The sequence below is a fragment of the Ranitomeya imitator genome, chromosome 1, assembly GCF_032444005.1.
Source record: "Ranitomeya imitator isolate aRanImi1 chromosome 1, aRanImi1.pri, whole genome shotgun sequence".
Lineage (NCBI taxonomy): Eukaryota > Metazoa > Chordata > Amphibia > Anura > Dendrobatidae > Ranitomeya > Ranitomeya imitator.
In genome coordinates this window covers 550,409,077-550,424,988 of record NC_091282.1, presented here as the reverse complement: position 1 = coordinate 550,424,988, position 15,912 = coordinate 550,409,077, and the positions used below count along the sequence as shown (strand labels likewise).

Here is a 15,912-nt window from a genome sequence, read left to right as displayed (position 1 = left end):
ATGGGATCCACTTAGTAGCAGTTGGTAACAACGGTGCAACATTGCCCAATGTTCACATAAAACATTTGCCCCTTAATGGTTCTGTTCTTGAAATGCATAAAATAAGGGAATTCCATCCTGGTAAGTTGTACTCATGGTAGAGAATTGTAGCAAAGTAACGCTTAAAATATCTTCAACTCTTGTTCTTGTGCATCAGTCTCTTGAGATAACCCTTTACTTCACATTTCTATGACATCGCTGTCAGTGTTCTGTGCACGCATAGTATTACTAGCTATCCTCTTGAGACTGAGGAATTGACTACAATGGCAAGGATTTAGGCATGTTATGATGATGATGATGACTGTGCTCAAACCTCCACAGATTATTCCTATATTCCTATCCGTAGGTTTAATTCTGATATATGTTTTACTTTCACATATTCTGGCATCACATTTCTAGACATCTTGGAGACCTGTCAGAACACAACTGATTATACTTTATGTTAAACCTATGGATAGGAAGAATCTGTTGAGATTTGAGAGCAGTCCTCCTTTTACTATATACCCACGTTATAGTCATTTCTTCTAGTCAAGAGGATAGTGAATGATATTATACAGGCGTGAAGAGGTTTATTATACTTTATTACTCTATCACAACTAGCCAGACTAGATAATAGATAGACAGATCGATACTTTAAGGGAAACCTGTGACATTACCTAATATCGACGATGATTACTATTGTTATTTAAGTTATAATTATAGAAAAAGACAACCCGAAAAGCAAAAAGAAAATACCTAATATCGACGATGATTACTATTGTTATTTAAGTTATAATTATAGAAAAACACAACCCGAAAATAGATAGAAAGCAGAGGGTGGTTATAAATGGTATAGTCTCTAACTGGGTCGCCGTGACCAGTGGGGTACCACAGGGGTCGGTATTGGGACCTGTTCTCTTCAACATATTCATTAATGATCTGGTAGAAGGTTTACACAGTAAAATATCGATATTTGCAGATGATACAAAACTATGTAAATCAGTTAATACAAGAGAAGATAGTATTCTGCTACAGATGGATCTGGATAAGTTGGAAACTTGGGCTGAAAGGTGGCAGATGAGGTTTAACAATGATAAATGTAAGGTTATACACATGGGAAGAGGGAATCAATATCACCATTACACACTGAACGGGAAACCACTGGGTAAATCTGACAGGGAGAAGGACTTGGGGATCCTAGTTAATGATAAACTTACCTGGAGCAGCCAGTGCCAGGCAGCAGCTGCCAAGGCAAACAGGATCATGGGGTGCATTAAAAGAGGTCTGGATACACATGATGAGAGCATTATACTGCCTCTGTACAAATCCCTAGTTAGACCGCACATGGAGTACTGTGTCCAGTTTTGGGCACCGGTGCTCAGGAAGGATATAATGGAACTAGAGAGAGTACAAAGGAGGGCAACAAAATTAATAAAGGGGATGGGAGAACTACAATACCCAGATAGATTAGCGAAATTAGGATTATTTAGTCTAGAAAAAAGACGACTGAGGGGCGATCTAATAACCATGTATAAGTATATAAGGGGACAATACAAATATCTCGCTGAGGATCTGTTTATACCAAGGAAGGTGACGGGCACAAGGGGGCATTCTTTGCGTCTGGAGGAGAGAAGGTTTTTCCACCAACATAGAAGAGGATTCTTTACTGTTAGGGCAGTGAGAATCTGGAATTGCTTGCCTGAGGAGGTGGTGATGGCGAACTCAGTCGAGGGGTTCAAGAGAGGCCTGGATGTCTTCCTGGAGCAGAACAATATTGTATCATACAATTATTAGGTTCTGTAGAAGGACGTAGATCTGGGTATTTATTATGATGGAATATAGGCTGAACTGGATGGACAAATGTCTTTTTTCGGCCTTACTAACTATGTTACTATGTTACTATGTTACTATGAAAAGCAAAAAGAAAATTAAATTCTGTGTTAATGACTTTATGGTCTACATGGCAAAAAATGTTTTCATCAACGAGTTGGATTTTGCAAGTGCTTTGCAAATGAAATAAAGGAACAAAAAACCTGGTCACTGAAAAATCTCTTCTGCTAAAGAAATACTGGGTAGTGTGAACTATGCCTAGAGACAAACAATTCTAAGAACAATTTAGAAGACGTGTTATGTTAAAGGCTATAATGCCTTGCTAAGGTCTGGTTTTACATAAATCCAGTTTTAGACAAATTATCTACAAATACGGTACACAACAATTCGGGATCTAGGAGTGGGTGTCCTGTTAAGATTACACCAGGAGCACAACAAACAGTCGTGAAAGATAAGCAAAAGAACGCAAGGGTAATAGCAAAAGACCTTTTGAAGAATCATAATATAATAATACAGAGATAAATAGAAAGTCAAACAGATAAAGTTCATAATATAAAAATACTGTACTTCATTTTTAATAATAATTAAAAACATATATCAAAACATTGCCTTGGCTTTTTCATCTGATCCCTGCAGCTATTTGTTTTCCTCCTATATTTATATGTGTGATTTACTTTTTATTTTTTAGATACGGAGGGGTGTGATCACAATTGGCACAAATTCCAGGGTTCTTGTTATCGTTATTTCTCGCAACGACGGCCATGGGAAGAGGCTGAAAGGGACTGTCGAAGAAGATCTGGGCATCTGACAAGCATCCATTCTCAAGAGGAGCAAGCATTTATTAACAGTAAGTATAGTATATTTACATGTGCAAATATCTGGGGTGGATATAGACAGCAAGAAAACTATATTGGCCCTTTACAGATCCACTAGATCTATATAATGCTGTAAGGAAATTTTTAGATCAGCCCTTAGATGCAATCAAATAGATAGTGGGAAGTTGAATTTAAAAGGGTTGTCTCTGATATGAAAAAATGAACAAAAAGTCAAATCTGGAAATCTGATAATATAAAAAATAACCAATACTCTCTTGCTCAATCTTTACTTCTGTAGCCCTCACACTTTATTAGTCCTTGCTGGTTCCCATCTTCATTTTGTTTTCACTCCTTTCAGTGATGATGTGTCACATGTGACCACTGCTATCTTTGATTCCTATCAAGGGTGATGTAGAGCATGAGACTTCTAAGCCAGTGACTGACTGCAGCGGTCTTGTGAATGTTTGTGACAGAAGTATAGAAAGATTGATGTGGGCTACTGCAGTGTTAAAATTATGGGCAACTCCTTATACTTTGACAATGTGCAGTTTCAAAGGTTGCACACATGGCAAATGCATGTAATGGAGCATCACTGATGCAGGTAATAAATTGCTACACGTGATCAGTTTTCATCACATTTAACAATAATACCTTTTATAGATTTCACAACCTACAGGTGCTTCTCACAAAATTAGAATGTCATCAAAAAGTTCATTTATTTCAGTTCTTCAATACAAAAAGTGAAACTCGTATATTATATAGAAATTGAATTCTCAAGCAGGACTTGGCACCTGTCCACACTGCCAAAAGGACCTGGTTTAAAAAGAACAGTATCACTGATCTTCATTGGCCAGCAAACCCGCCTGACCTTAACCCCATAGAGAATTTATGGGGTATTGTCAAGAGGAAGATGAGAGACTCCAGACCCAACAATGCAGATGAGCTGAAGGCTACTATCAAAGCAACCTGGGTTTCCATAACACCTCAGCAGTGCCACAGTCTGATCGCCTCCATGACACGCCGCACTGATGCAGTATTTGTTGCAAAAGGAGCCCCGCCCAAGTATTGAGTGCATTTACTGAACATACATTTCAGTAGGCCAATATTTTGGATTTTAAAATCATTTTTCAAGCTGGTGTTATAAAGTATTCTAATTTACTGAGATATTGATATTTGGGTTTTCATTGGCTATAAGTAGTGATGAGCGAGTGTGCTCATTGCTCGGGTTTTCCCGAGAACGCTCGGGTGACCTCCGTTTATTTATGACTGCTCGGAGATTTAGTTTTCATCCCGGCAGCTGAATGATTTACAGCTACTAGCCTGCTTGATTACATGTGGGGATTCCCTAGAAACCAGGCAACCCCCACATGTACTTAGGCTGGCTACTACCTGTAAATCATTCAGCTGAGGAGATGAAAACTAAATCTCCGAGCAGTAGTAAATACTCGGAGGTCACCCGAGCGTGCTCGGGAAAACCCGAGCAACGAGTACACTCGTTCAACACTAGCTGTAAGCCATAATCATCAACATTAACAGAAATAAACACTTAAAATAAATCACTCTGTTTGTAATGACTCTATATAATATATGAGTTTCACTTTTTATATTGAAGAATTGAAATAAATTAACTTTTGGATGATATTCTAATTTTGTGAGAAGCACCTGTATCTCCACACAGCACCTACTTAATTGCTGAAGATACAATAACTCTGGAGACCTATAGCATATTTTGTCTGAAAAGTAAATTAGTGAGTTTTATCTGGTTCAAATATTTGATTTCATAAGTCAGTTAAGTAAAACCTTAATTGGCTTGTATTTTGCTTTTATATAGGTTTTGGTCGTGAGAATACCTGGATTGGTCTCAATGACAGGACGGTAGAACAGGATTTCCAATGGACAGATAATACAGCACTGGTGAGTGAGCTAGACTAATTACTGTACATGGCCTGCTGGTACATCAGTTTATAAAAAAACTTCTATGTTTGTATGACATTACACTTAAAAAAAATCATAACTTTGTTCTTTGTTCAGCATGACTGATGATTTTTTGTAAACTCAGTCCAATTCTATTAAGCCGGGTTGGACGTTCTGAGCTTGTGTAAAAGCTATGTAAGTAGGTTGTATGGAGAGTGGTGATGCTGTCACATGTCACTCTTAACAGAATCTACAATATATTCTGTAGGATAATGGGATGAATCCATCTGCATGATTAGATTATTATGCATATTGGTGTCTAGTTTCTGCTGCGCTTCACTTTTTTCAAAGCAACATACACACTCTGATATTAATGTCTGTTACAGCAATTTGAGAGTTGGCGGGATCAACAGCCTGATAATTTTTTTGCTGGAGGTGAAGATTGTGTGGTAATGGTTTCTCATGAGGAGGGCAAGTGGAATGATGTCCCGTGTAACTACAACCTGCCCTATATCTGCAAGAAAGGGACTGGTAAGAATGCCCTCATCTGATAATATTTCTTAATATGAACTTTACTCATATATTTGTAGCATTACATTTTCACATATAGACTAATATACAATCCTCAACATTGAAATGGTAATACCAAGAAGGGAAAGTCATGGAGTTATAGAAATTAAAGGATAAATAAACATGTTAATTATATGCAACTGGTGAAAATGAAAAAAAAGGAAATATTGTCAAAACATCACAATTTATTCAGTATCCAGTATGAGCAGCAGAAATACACACTTTTACGCTCAATTAGGTTGTTAGTTGTTGTCTAAGGAATGTTCCGCCATTCTGAATATATTTGGGCACGCAAATCATTAAGACCTACTGATGGCAGGTCACTTTGCCAACCAATGACATCCCAGATGTGCTCGATGGGAGACAAATCGGGAGACACTGCAGGCCATTGAAGTGTGTTTAGACAATGCAAGATGTTCATAGTAGCATCAGCAACACTATTCCTTGCATTATCACATTGAAAAATGTATCCTGCGACATCTTGTAGAAATGGCCATACCACTGGTTCCATGACTTAAATCAATGTTGGCTATAATTGCGTCCAGGACAAATGCACAAGTCAAAGCTGATGAACATAGACCTCCTTTCCAGCCTACATTGCCATCTTAACCTGCACCATGATAAGCCTTTGAGAGTGGTGGGGTAAAGTCAGTGGAACACGTGAAGCTGGATGTCTGGCTCAAAGCCCAATGTCATGCGAATGCCTTTTGATGGATTGTGTAGTTAGTGTTTGACACCTTGGGCTTGGTATGTGATGTCCATTTTTGCTTGCAGTTCAGAATGGATCAGTCAAGGACCAAGTGGTACAGCCATTTCTACAAAGTGTACCAGGAGCCATTTTTCGACACAACAATGTCAGGCCATATGTTGTTCATGTTACTGTAAGCAGCTTTTGTGGTCTAAATATCCTACCACGTCCTACAGCACATCTGGGACATTATTGGTCAGTCATTGCAAAGTCAGCTGCCAGCAGCAGATCTTTATGACTTGTTTACCCTAGTGTATATGGCGTGGCATAACATTTCTCAGAAAACCATTAACCCCTTCATGACCACAATATTTTCCATTTGTCTTCGTTTTTTCCTTGCCTTCTTTCAAGAACCGTAACTTTTTTTATTTTTACATTCATATAGCAGCATGAGGGTTTGTTTTTTGTGTCAGGGACCTGACAAATGATGTAATTGAATGCCTTATGCCGGGCACGGGTTAATAACCTCATTGATAGCATATCAAGGTGTGTAAGTGTGTGTATTTCTGAATGTGGCGCTCATACTCAATAATGAATAAATTGAGATGTTCTGAAAATGTTGTTTCCATTTTATTATTATTGGCATGTCTTTGATTCTGTGATTTCCATAAATTCATGACTTTTCCTTTTGGGTGTTGCAATTTAAATATTGAGGAGTGCAGTTGAAATGAAAAATTATTAGATGTTTTGTTCAGTTGTTGAGTTCACAATTTCCTTTCTACAGTTCTCTGCAACACACCTCCTACAGTGAGAAATGCCCATGTCATTGGCAAAAAGAAGGAGAAATACAGTATCCATTCCACCGTGCGGTACCAGTGCCAAGATGGCTTCATACAGCGACACGTACCAACTATTCGATGTCACAAGAATGGAAGATGGGACAAGCCTAAAATTCTTTGTGTTAAACGTACGTATGCCTATATATTTTGTTTCTTTATAGGATAGCTATCATGAAAACTAATGAAAACATTTTAGCTCAGTTCATACCATTTTTTATGAATGCTACAACTCTTTTTTTAACTACTAGTCATAAATAATTTTCCATTTTTATAAGATTTCATTTGTATAAAATACAGTATCATTGATGTCAGCATTATGACTTACCCACTGTACACCTCAACCCCATAACCAATAGTCTCAGGTCTCTGTTCTATTTAGTTACTGGCTGCACTTGCACTGTCCTTTCCGTAGAAATGAACTGGGCAAATAGAAACATTGTGCACCACCTGTGTAGAGAGGAGCCATCGCATAATGTGCGGCTGGATTTAGGGAGACATATTTACGTAAAAAAGCCGTCTAACAGAAAGTGTGATTGTAGTTACATGGACGAAATGTTCATAGTGTAGACCTGTGAAAAATATTTGTTTTTCTTAATTCTTTCACAAGGCAATTATGGTATCAAGCAGTACCAATGAGCAGCCATCTAAATAACGGCAGTTTGCACCATAGGATCACATTACATCGTATAGCTCTGGTTCCTGTACTGATTCTTATCACTAGGGTCACCCAACAACAGTCTATTATTCTAAATCTTAAATCACATAAAATAAATTGTATGTATTAATAATGTGTGTATTAACTCTTTTTTTTACCAAACAGCAACAGCCCGAAGACATCACAGGACACGAAGACATCATCACCAGCACAGACACCATCTGCACAACCAGCATCATAACTACCACCACCACCATAATAATAATAATAACCACCACCACCACCATCATCATCATCATCACCACCAGCACAAATCCCATCGTGAAAGGAGAAAACAGGAGCAGCACCTACACCGGAGCGCTAAGGACACATACTATTAATGAGCATCCACTTATTGTCCTCTGCATTCCATCTTCTACTGATAAACCCACCTTGTTTGGAGCAATCAACATGATACAGGAGAAGACTTATCAATTCCAGAGCAAATCAGTATTAGATATTTACAAGAACATTCCTAGTAAGTCCCTGATGCAAACAGTGCCAGACTAAATATCGATCTCATTACTTTTTTAAGTAAATCTGGTGTTTAGAATTGTGCAAGTCTAACTGGGCATCATTGTTTAATAAGCCAAATGACAGTATGAAAATAGGTATAAAATTCAGAACATCAATCAACACCATGCAGTTTATTGTGTTATTTGTCATATATCCATCTCGTTATATAAGAACAGACATAACAACATCATGAACTCTAGGTCTTGCCTATAGGATCCATCTTATAGCCTCCGTCTTTGAAAACATTACCTTAAGAAGAAGATGAAGCTTATCTGATTGTTGAAGAATGGTCTTTCAATGAAGAAGTTCACATGGGACTTGCCCTTATGCATGTGAAGTAGAAAACTTAAAAATACATTAAAGGGACAAGTCTATATGTTAAAGTGATGGAAGACATTGATACTTAGATGTGTTTAACAGGAAAAAGCACACCAATAATTCAATAACTGAAATGTCATAATATATTTTGATCATCTTACTGCTGTGGAACCATATTCCTGAAGGATTCCTTAATTGTGTTCTCTATAACAGTCTAGGACTTTTATTACGGCATGGTTTTGGTGTTTTGAAAGTGTTATATGACCCATTTTCTTAAGGAAGTTACCATAGAAAAACATGTACAACAAGAAGGAATTAGCAGTATCTATTACCTGCTTAACATTCATTAACTCTCATTAAATTGACAGCATAAAGAAACATTTACATCTTATACCATAGTTCCTATGGAGCCAACCACAATTTTGAAGTAAACTGTGTTCTTCTATCATGTTGTTTCAAGGCAATGTAAGGATAGATGAAAATTACATGCATCATTTAGAGCTCACATTAATTCTGTTAAGCCAAATAAATGGACCACTAAGGTGCTTCTTGTTCCTTCTTGTTCTAGGTGCACTTAATCAATAAATTGAAAAAAAGGAATGTCCTCTCCGATATAGAGCAGTGGTCTTCTTTTCCCAGCTCCAGTGCTGGGAATTCATTTTTTATGCCCTGCTCTATAAGCATCATTGTGTAATAGACAAATTTTAGGTTTCTGAAGGACTAGGGAACGGGTCGGTGGAGGTAAAGTTATGGGCGGGAAAAGGGTGGGGGGGCTCCGTCTTTTGTATTATTACTGTTTGCTTACAAATGAAATGTAGTGCCGTTTTGTGGTAGAAATATTATCTTCTAGTTCTTGCTGGGTATCTTGCTCAACCTTTGTTATTGAAAAATATGGGTATGAGTGAGTACATTTATGCATTTATATATCTTTTGTGTACATGAAGAAAAAGTCATAGGATGGGCTCATGGACACTGTTACTTTTTCCTGCATTCTCCCTACCTGTTTGGCTATTACAAAAAAAAGGATACACAATGGACCATTTGTAATGGTCTTTTATTATAGAAGAATAATACAGCCTATGCTGCCAAATTACAGGGAAGAGAATATTGGAGGAAAAATAGTAGTGTACAGGTACCCTAGCGTCCACCTGTCATGTTTTCCAGCTATGATTGTGTTGCTTTGAATGTGGTCATTGATAGATATAAGTAAGGCAATCATAATCTGATTGGCTTTTGTGATCTTTTTAGGCTACAAAAGAGTACAACATTGAGAAGTGAAAAGAGCCATGTATTTGATTATTATATCACATTCTTTATAGAATCTACATTGCAGAAAATGATCATGTGATTTCCCAGAATTCTTTTTGATTAAAAGATAAATCAAACGTCTTTATACAATATATTTGTCATCGTTTGTGTATAATGTTGCCGATTTCTACTTTCAGCAGAATCATCAGCATTCAGACATTGTTTTTGAATTAACTGTCTTAGGCCACGTGCACACATTGAGTATTTGGTGAGTTATTTACCTCAGTATCTGTAAGCCAAGATCAGGAGTGGAGCAATGAAAGTAAAATGATCACAGAAACACCTCACCACTACTGTATTTATCACCCACTCCTGGTTATGGCTTAAGGTACCTTCACACTCAGCAACTTTACAACGAGAACGACAATGATCCGTGACGTTGCAGCGTCCTGGATAGCGATCTCATTGTGTTTGACACACAGCAGCGATCAGGATCCCGCTGTGCCATCACTGGTCGGAGCTAGAAGTCCAGAAGTTTGTTTGGTCGTCAGGTCGGTGTGTATCGTCATGTTTGACAGCAAAAGCAACGACGCCAGCAATGTTTTTACATGGAGCTAGCAACCAGCGAGAACGATAAGTGAGTCGCCATTACGTCACTCGATCGCTCCTGCATCGTTCTGCTGTTGCCGTGTTTGACGTCTCCTAGCGACCTAAACAGCGACGCTGCAGCGATCGGCTCGTTGTCTATATCGCTGCAGCGTCCTTGAGTGTGACGGTACGTTTACACATACTGAGGTAAAAACTCAACGTACAGTATGCAAGTGGCCTTAATTACAATGATTACTATAGAGAACTAAGACATACAAAAACTGAGAGGCTATCCAGTACAGACTAGAAAGGAACTAAATGCACAAAAACAAACTACAATGGTTACTACTGTGTCATCTGCGGTTTGCATTGCGTAACATAGTGTTACCAAGATAAGTTTGCTATTCTTCTGCATTCCTACACATAACAACATGCACCATGCAACAAATTGCAAGTTTTATAATGCTCCGTGTAAAAATCAATTTTTTTTTTAATTATTCTTAAAGTGTATCTCCAATTGCAAAGAAAAGATCACTACCCTTCATAATAATAAAAACAATTTTATACAGTGCAAGTGTGAGCAGGTTTTGGGATGCAGTAGCAGACAGAAGGCAGAGCAATGGTTAACATATTTACTAACAGGTGTATACTCCACGCAGGAAGGAAGGTGGGGGAAAACAGGAAAATTAAGGGACAATGGATATGCAGTTTGGGGAAAATTCAAGAAACTACAAAAACAATGGTGCTCAAGGTATGACTTATCCGGTCCTGACGACGTCCAGCATGTAATGTCCACAGGATAGGGAATGACGCCAACAACGGTTAGTGTGTAGTGCGTCCGGTGTAGTCCTGGTGACGTCAACGAGCAGAGTCCTAGCGTAGAAGATAAGTCTCTGGTGCCTTTTATTGGCTCTTTGGTCCGGGGTATGGCAAGGGGAGCGTAGCACAGTTCTCACTGATGCGAGAGCCTAACGTGGCTCAATAGACATGCATCGGAGAGGTCAGGGTACAGTTCACGGTAGCACTCCTGGTCTTTCTTAAGCGGAATGCGCATGGTACTCATGGGTCCGGAGCATTTGGCAACTTTGCTTTGTGGGAGCCAACGGGCACTCAGCACCTCTCTGGTCACAGTCTTTGTGAGTACGAGCGGGAATGCTGCGGCATGGGCCTGCACTGCTGAAGGGCTCGAGGGACATAGCACTGCCTTCTCCTTGCTGCGCACTGTACATTCTTGTTGTTGAGGCATGGAGGGTGTGGGACCAGAGTCTGAGGAAAATGTAGAAATGGAGAACTACAATCAGTTAGAATAGTGAATCGATTTGATAGGCCAGCTGAGATGTATTTTTAGGGAATGCTTAAAGCTTTGTATACTGGGAATTAATTGGATTGAAGTTTTGGAGACAGGAGTAAGAGATTCAGATTATGGATGATTATGGGTATGGTGGTAGATAGAGATGTGTAATAAGATGTTGGTGGTGCAAAAATGTGGAGAGCTTTGTAGATGTGATAAGTTTATGTTGTATTCTGTAGCAGATGTGCAATGACTGGCACAGGGTGGAGGGTGTAGCGCAAATGTTAATTACTTACCAGTAATTAGATTTTCCAAAACCCACAACCCTCCCCCAAAGACAGGAAATGTACAGATTTAAAAGCTGGAGCCTTCGTGCTTCAGCGGTTTACAGAGCATTTGGTTTACCTACCAAACTAGGAAGAGTAAGAAGAGAACTCCAAAATCCCATAGAAGGGAGGGAATAAAGAAGGGTGCTGTTGTGGGTTCCAGAAAATTGAATTACTGCTAACTAATTACTGTATTTTTAGCAAATGTTGTTTCCATTTTATTATTATTGGCATGTCTTTGATTCTGTGATTTCCATAAATTCATGACTTTTCCTTTTGGGTGTTGCAATTTAAATATTGAGGAGTGCAGTTGAAATGAAAAATTATTAGATGTTTTGTTCAGTTGTTGAGTTCACAATTTCCTTTCTACAGTTCTCTGCAACACACCTCCTACAGTGAGAAATGCCCATGTCATTGGCAAAAAGAAGGAGAAATACAGTATCCATTCCACCGTGCGGTACCAGTGCCAAGATGGCTTCATACAGCGACACGTACCAACTATTCGATGTCACAAGAATGGAAGATGGGACAAGCCTAAAATTCTTTGTGTTAAACGTACGTATGCCTATATATTTTGTTTCTTTATAGGATAGCTATCATGAAAACTAATGAAAACATTTTAGCTCAGTTCATACCATTTTTTATGAATGCTACAACTCTTTTTTTAACTACTAGTCATAAAGAATTTTCCATTTTTATAAGATTTCATTTGTATAAAATACAGTATCATTGATGTCAGCATTATGACTTACCCACTGTACACCTCAACCCCATAACCAATAGTCTCAGGTCTCTGTTCTATTTAGTTACTGGCTGCACTTGCACTGTCCTTTCCGTAGAAATGAACTGGGCAAATAGAAACATTGTGCACCACCTGTGTAGAGAGGAGCCATCGCATAATGTGCGGCTGGATTTAGGGAGACATATTTACGTAAAAAAGCCGTCTAACAGAAAGTGTGATTGTAGTTACATGGACGAAATGTTCATAGTGTAGACCTGTGAAAAATATTTGTTTTTCTTAATTCTTTCACAAGGCAATTATGGTATCAAGCAGTACCAATGAGCAGCCATCTAAATAACGGCAGTTTGCACCATAGGATCACATTACATCGTATAGCTCTGGTTCCTGTACTGATTCTTATCACTAGGGTCACCCAACAACAGTCTATTATTCTAAATCTTAAATCACATAAAATAAATTGTATGTATTAATAATGTGTGTATTAACTCTTTTTTTTACCAAACAGCAACAGCCCGAAGACATCACAGGACACGAAGACATCATCACCAGCACAGACACCATCTGCACAACCAGCATCATAACCACCACCACCACCATAATAATAATAATAACCACCACCACCACCATCATCATCATCATCACCACCAGCACAAATCCCATCGTGAAAGGAGAAAACAGGAGCAGCACCTACACCGGAGCGCTAAGGACACATACTATTAATGAGCATCCACTTATTGTCCTCTGCATTCCATCTTCTACTGATAAACCCACCTTGTTTGGAGCAATCAACATGATACAGGAGAAGACTTATCAATTCCAGAGCAAATCAGTATTAGATATTTACAAGAACATTCCTAGTAAGTCCCTGATGCAAACAGTGCCAGACTAAATATCGATCTCATTACTTTTTTAAGTAAATCTGGTGTTTAGAATTGTGCAAGTCTAACTGGGCATCATTGTTTAATAAGCCAAATGACAGTATGAAAATAGGTATAAAATTCAGAACATCAATCAACACCATGCAGTTTATTGTGTTATTTGTCATATATCCATCTCGTTATATAAGAACAGACATAACAACATCATGAACTCTAGGTCTTGCCTATAGGATCCATCTTATAGCCTCCGTCTTTGAAAACATTACCTTAAGAAGAAGATGAAGCTTATCTGATTGTTGAAGAATGGTCTTTCAATGAAGAAGTTCACATGGGACTTGCCCTTATGCATGTGAAGTAGAAAACTTAAAAATACATTAAAGGGACAAGTCTATATGTTAAAGTGATGGAAGACATTGATACTTAGATGTGTTTAACAGGAAAAAGCACACCAATAATTCAATAACTGAAATGTCATAATATATTTTGATCATCTTACTGCTGTGGAACCATATTCCTGAAGGATTCCTTAATTGTGTTCTCTATAACAGTCTAGGACTTTTATTACGGCATGGTTTTGGTGTTTTGAAAGTGTTATATGACCCATTTTCTTAAGGAAGTTACCATAGAAAAACATGTACAACAAGAAGGAATTAGCAGTATCTATTACCTGCTTAACATTCATTAACTCTCATTAAATTGACAGCATAAAGAAACATTTACATCTTATACCATAGTTCCTATGGAGCCAACCACAATTTTGAAGTAAACTGTGTTCTTCTATCATGTTGTTTCAAGGCAATGTAAGGATAGATGAAAATTACATGCATCATTTAGAGCTCACATTAATTCTGTTAAGCCAAATAAATGGACCACTAAGGTGCTTCTTGTTCCTTCTTGTTCTAGGTGCACTTAATCAATAAATTGAAAAAAAGGAATGTCCTCTCCGATATAGAGCAGTGGTCTTCTTTTCCCAGCTCCAGTGCTGGGAATTCATTTTTTATGCCCTGCTCTATAAGCATCATTGTGTAATAGACAAATTTTAGGTTTCTGAAGGACTAGGGAACGGGTCGGTGGAGGTAAAGTTATGGGCGGGAAAAGGGTGGGGGGGCTCCGTCTTTTGTATTATTACTGTTTGCTTACAAATGAAATGTAGTGCCGTTTTGTGGTAGAAATATTATCTTCTAGTTCTTGCTGGGTATCTTGCTCAACCTTTGTTATTGAAAAATATGGGTATGAGTGAGTACATTTATGCATTTATATATCTTTTGTGTACATGAAGAAAAAGTCATAGGATGGGCTCATGGACACTGTTACTTTTTCCTGCATTCTCCCTACCTGTTTGGCTATTACAAAAAAAAGGATACACAATGGACCATTTGTAATGGTCTTTTATTATAGAAGAATAATACAGCCTATGCTGCCAAATTACAGGGAAGAGAATATTGGAGGAAAAATAGTAGTGTACAGGTACCCTAGCGTCCACCTGTCATGTTTTCCAGCTATGATTGTGTTGCTTTGAATGTGGTCATTGATAGATATAAGTAAGGCAATCATAATCTGATTGGCTTTTGTGATCTTTTTAGGCTACAAAAGAGTACAACATTGAGAAGTGAAAAGAGCCATGTATTTGATTATTATATCACATTCTTTATAGAATCTACATTGCAGAAAATGATCATGTGATTTCCCAGAATTCTTTTTGATTAAAAGATAAATCAAACGTCTTTATACAATATATTTGTCATCGTTTGTGTATAATGTTGCCGATTTCTACTTTCAGCAGAATCATCGGCATTCAGACATTGTTTTTGAATTAACTGTCTTAGGCCACGTGCACACATTGAGTATTTGGTGAGTTATTTACCTCAGTATCTGTAAGCCAAGATCAGGAGTGGAGCAATGAAAGTAAAATGATCACAGAAACACCTCACCACTACTGTATTTATCACCCACTCCTGGTTATGGCTTAAGGTACCTTCACACTCAGCAACTTTACAACGAGAACGACAATGATCCGTGACGTTGCAGCGTCCTGGATAGCGATCTCATTGTGTTTGACACACAGCAGCGATCAGGATCCCGCTGTGCCATCACTGGTCGGAGCTAGAAGTCCAGAAGTTTGTTTGGTCGTCAGGTCGGTGTGTATCGTCATGTTTGACAGCAAAAGCAACGACGCCAGCAATGTTTTTACATGGAGCTAGCAACCAGCGAGAACGATAAGTGAGTCGCCATTACGTCACTCGATCGCTCCTGCATCGTTCTGCTGTTGCCGTGTTTGACGTCTCCTAGCGACCTAAACAGCGACGCTGCAGCGATCGGCTCGTTGTCTATATCGCTGCAGCGTCCTTGAGTGTGACGGTACGTTTACACATACTGAGGTAAAAACTCAACGTACAGTATGCAAGTGGCCTTAATTACAATGATTACTATAGAGAACTAAGACATACAAAAACTGAGAGGCTATCCAGTACAGACTAGAAAGGAACTAAATGCACAAAAACAAACTACAATGGTTACTACTGTGTCATCTGCGGTTTGCATTGCGTAACATAGTGTTACCAAGATAAGTTTGCTATTCTTCTGCATTCCTACACATAACAACATGCACCATGCAACAAATTGCAAGTTTTATAATGC

The 15,912-nt window shown here is 38.4% G+C and overlaps 1 protein-coding gene and 1 long non-coding RNA gene across 2 annotated transcripts in view; both read left to right on the top strand.

Moving 5' to 3' along the window:
- The window catches only part of LOC138676285 (neurocan core protein-like), an 86,833-nt gene extending 77,242 nt beyond the window's left edge, over nucleotides 1–9,591 (top strand). Inside the window, exons 2-6 of the mRNA XM_069765476.1 lie at nucleotides 2,537–2,695; nucleotides 4,495–4,577; nucleotides 4,964–5,108; nucleotides 6,620–6,802; nucleotides 7,495–9,591. Coding sequence (XP_069621577.1) covers nucleotides 2,537–2,695; nucleotides 4,495–4,577; nucleotides 4,964–5,108; nucleotides 6,620–6,802; nucleotides 7,495–7,709 — 785 coding nt within the window. The 3' untranslated portion in view covers nucleotides 7,710–9,591. The remainder of the gene's footprint in view (nucleotides 1–2,536; nucleotides 2,696–4,494; nucleotides 4,578–4,963; nucleotides 5,109–6,619; nucleotides 6,803–7,494) is intronic.
- A 2,438-nt stretch (nucleotides 9,592–12,029) lies between these two features.
- On the top strand, nucleotides 12,030–15,008 carry LOC138678178 (uncharacterized). The gene is made up of 2 exons (XR_011321554.1): nucleotides 12,030–12,210; nucleotides 12,903–15,008. It is a non-coding gene; the product is annotated as an uncharacterized lncRNA (long non-coding RNA).
- The last annotated feature ends 904 nt before the right edge of the window (nucleotides 15,009–15,912 follow it).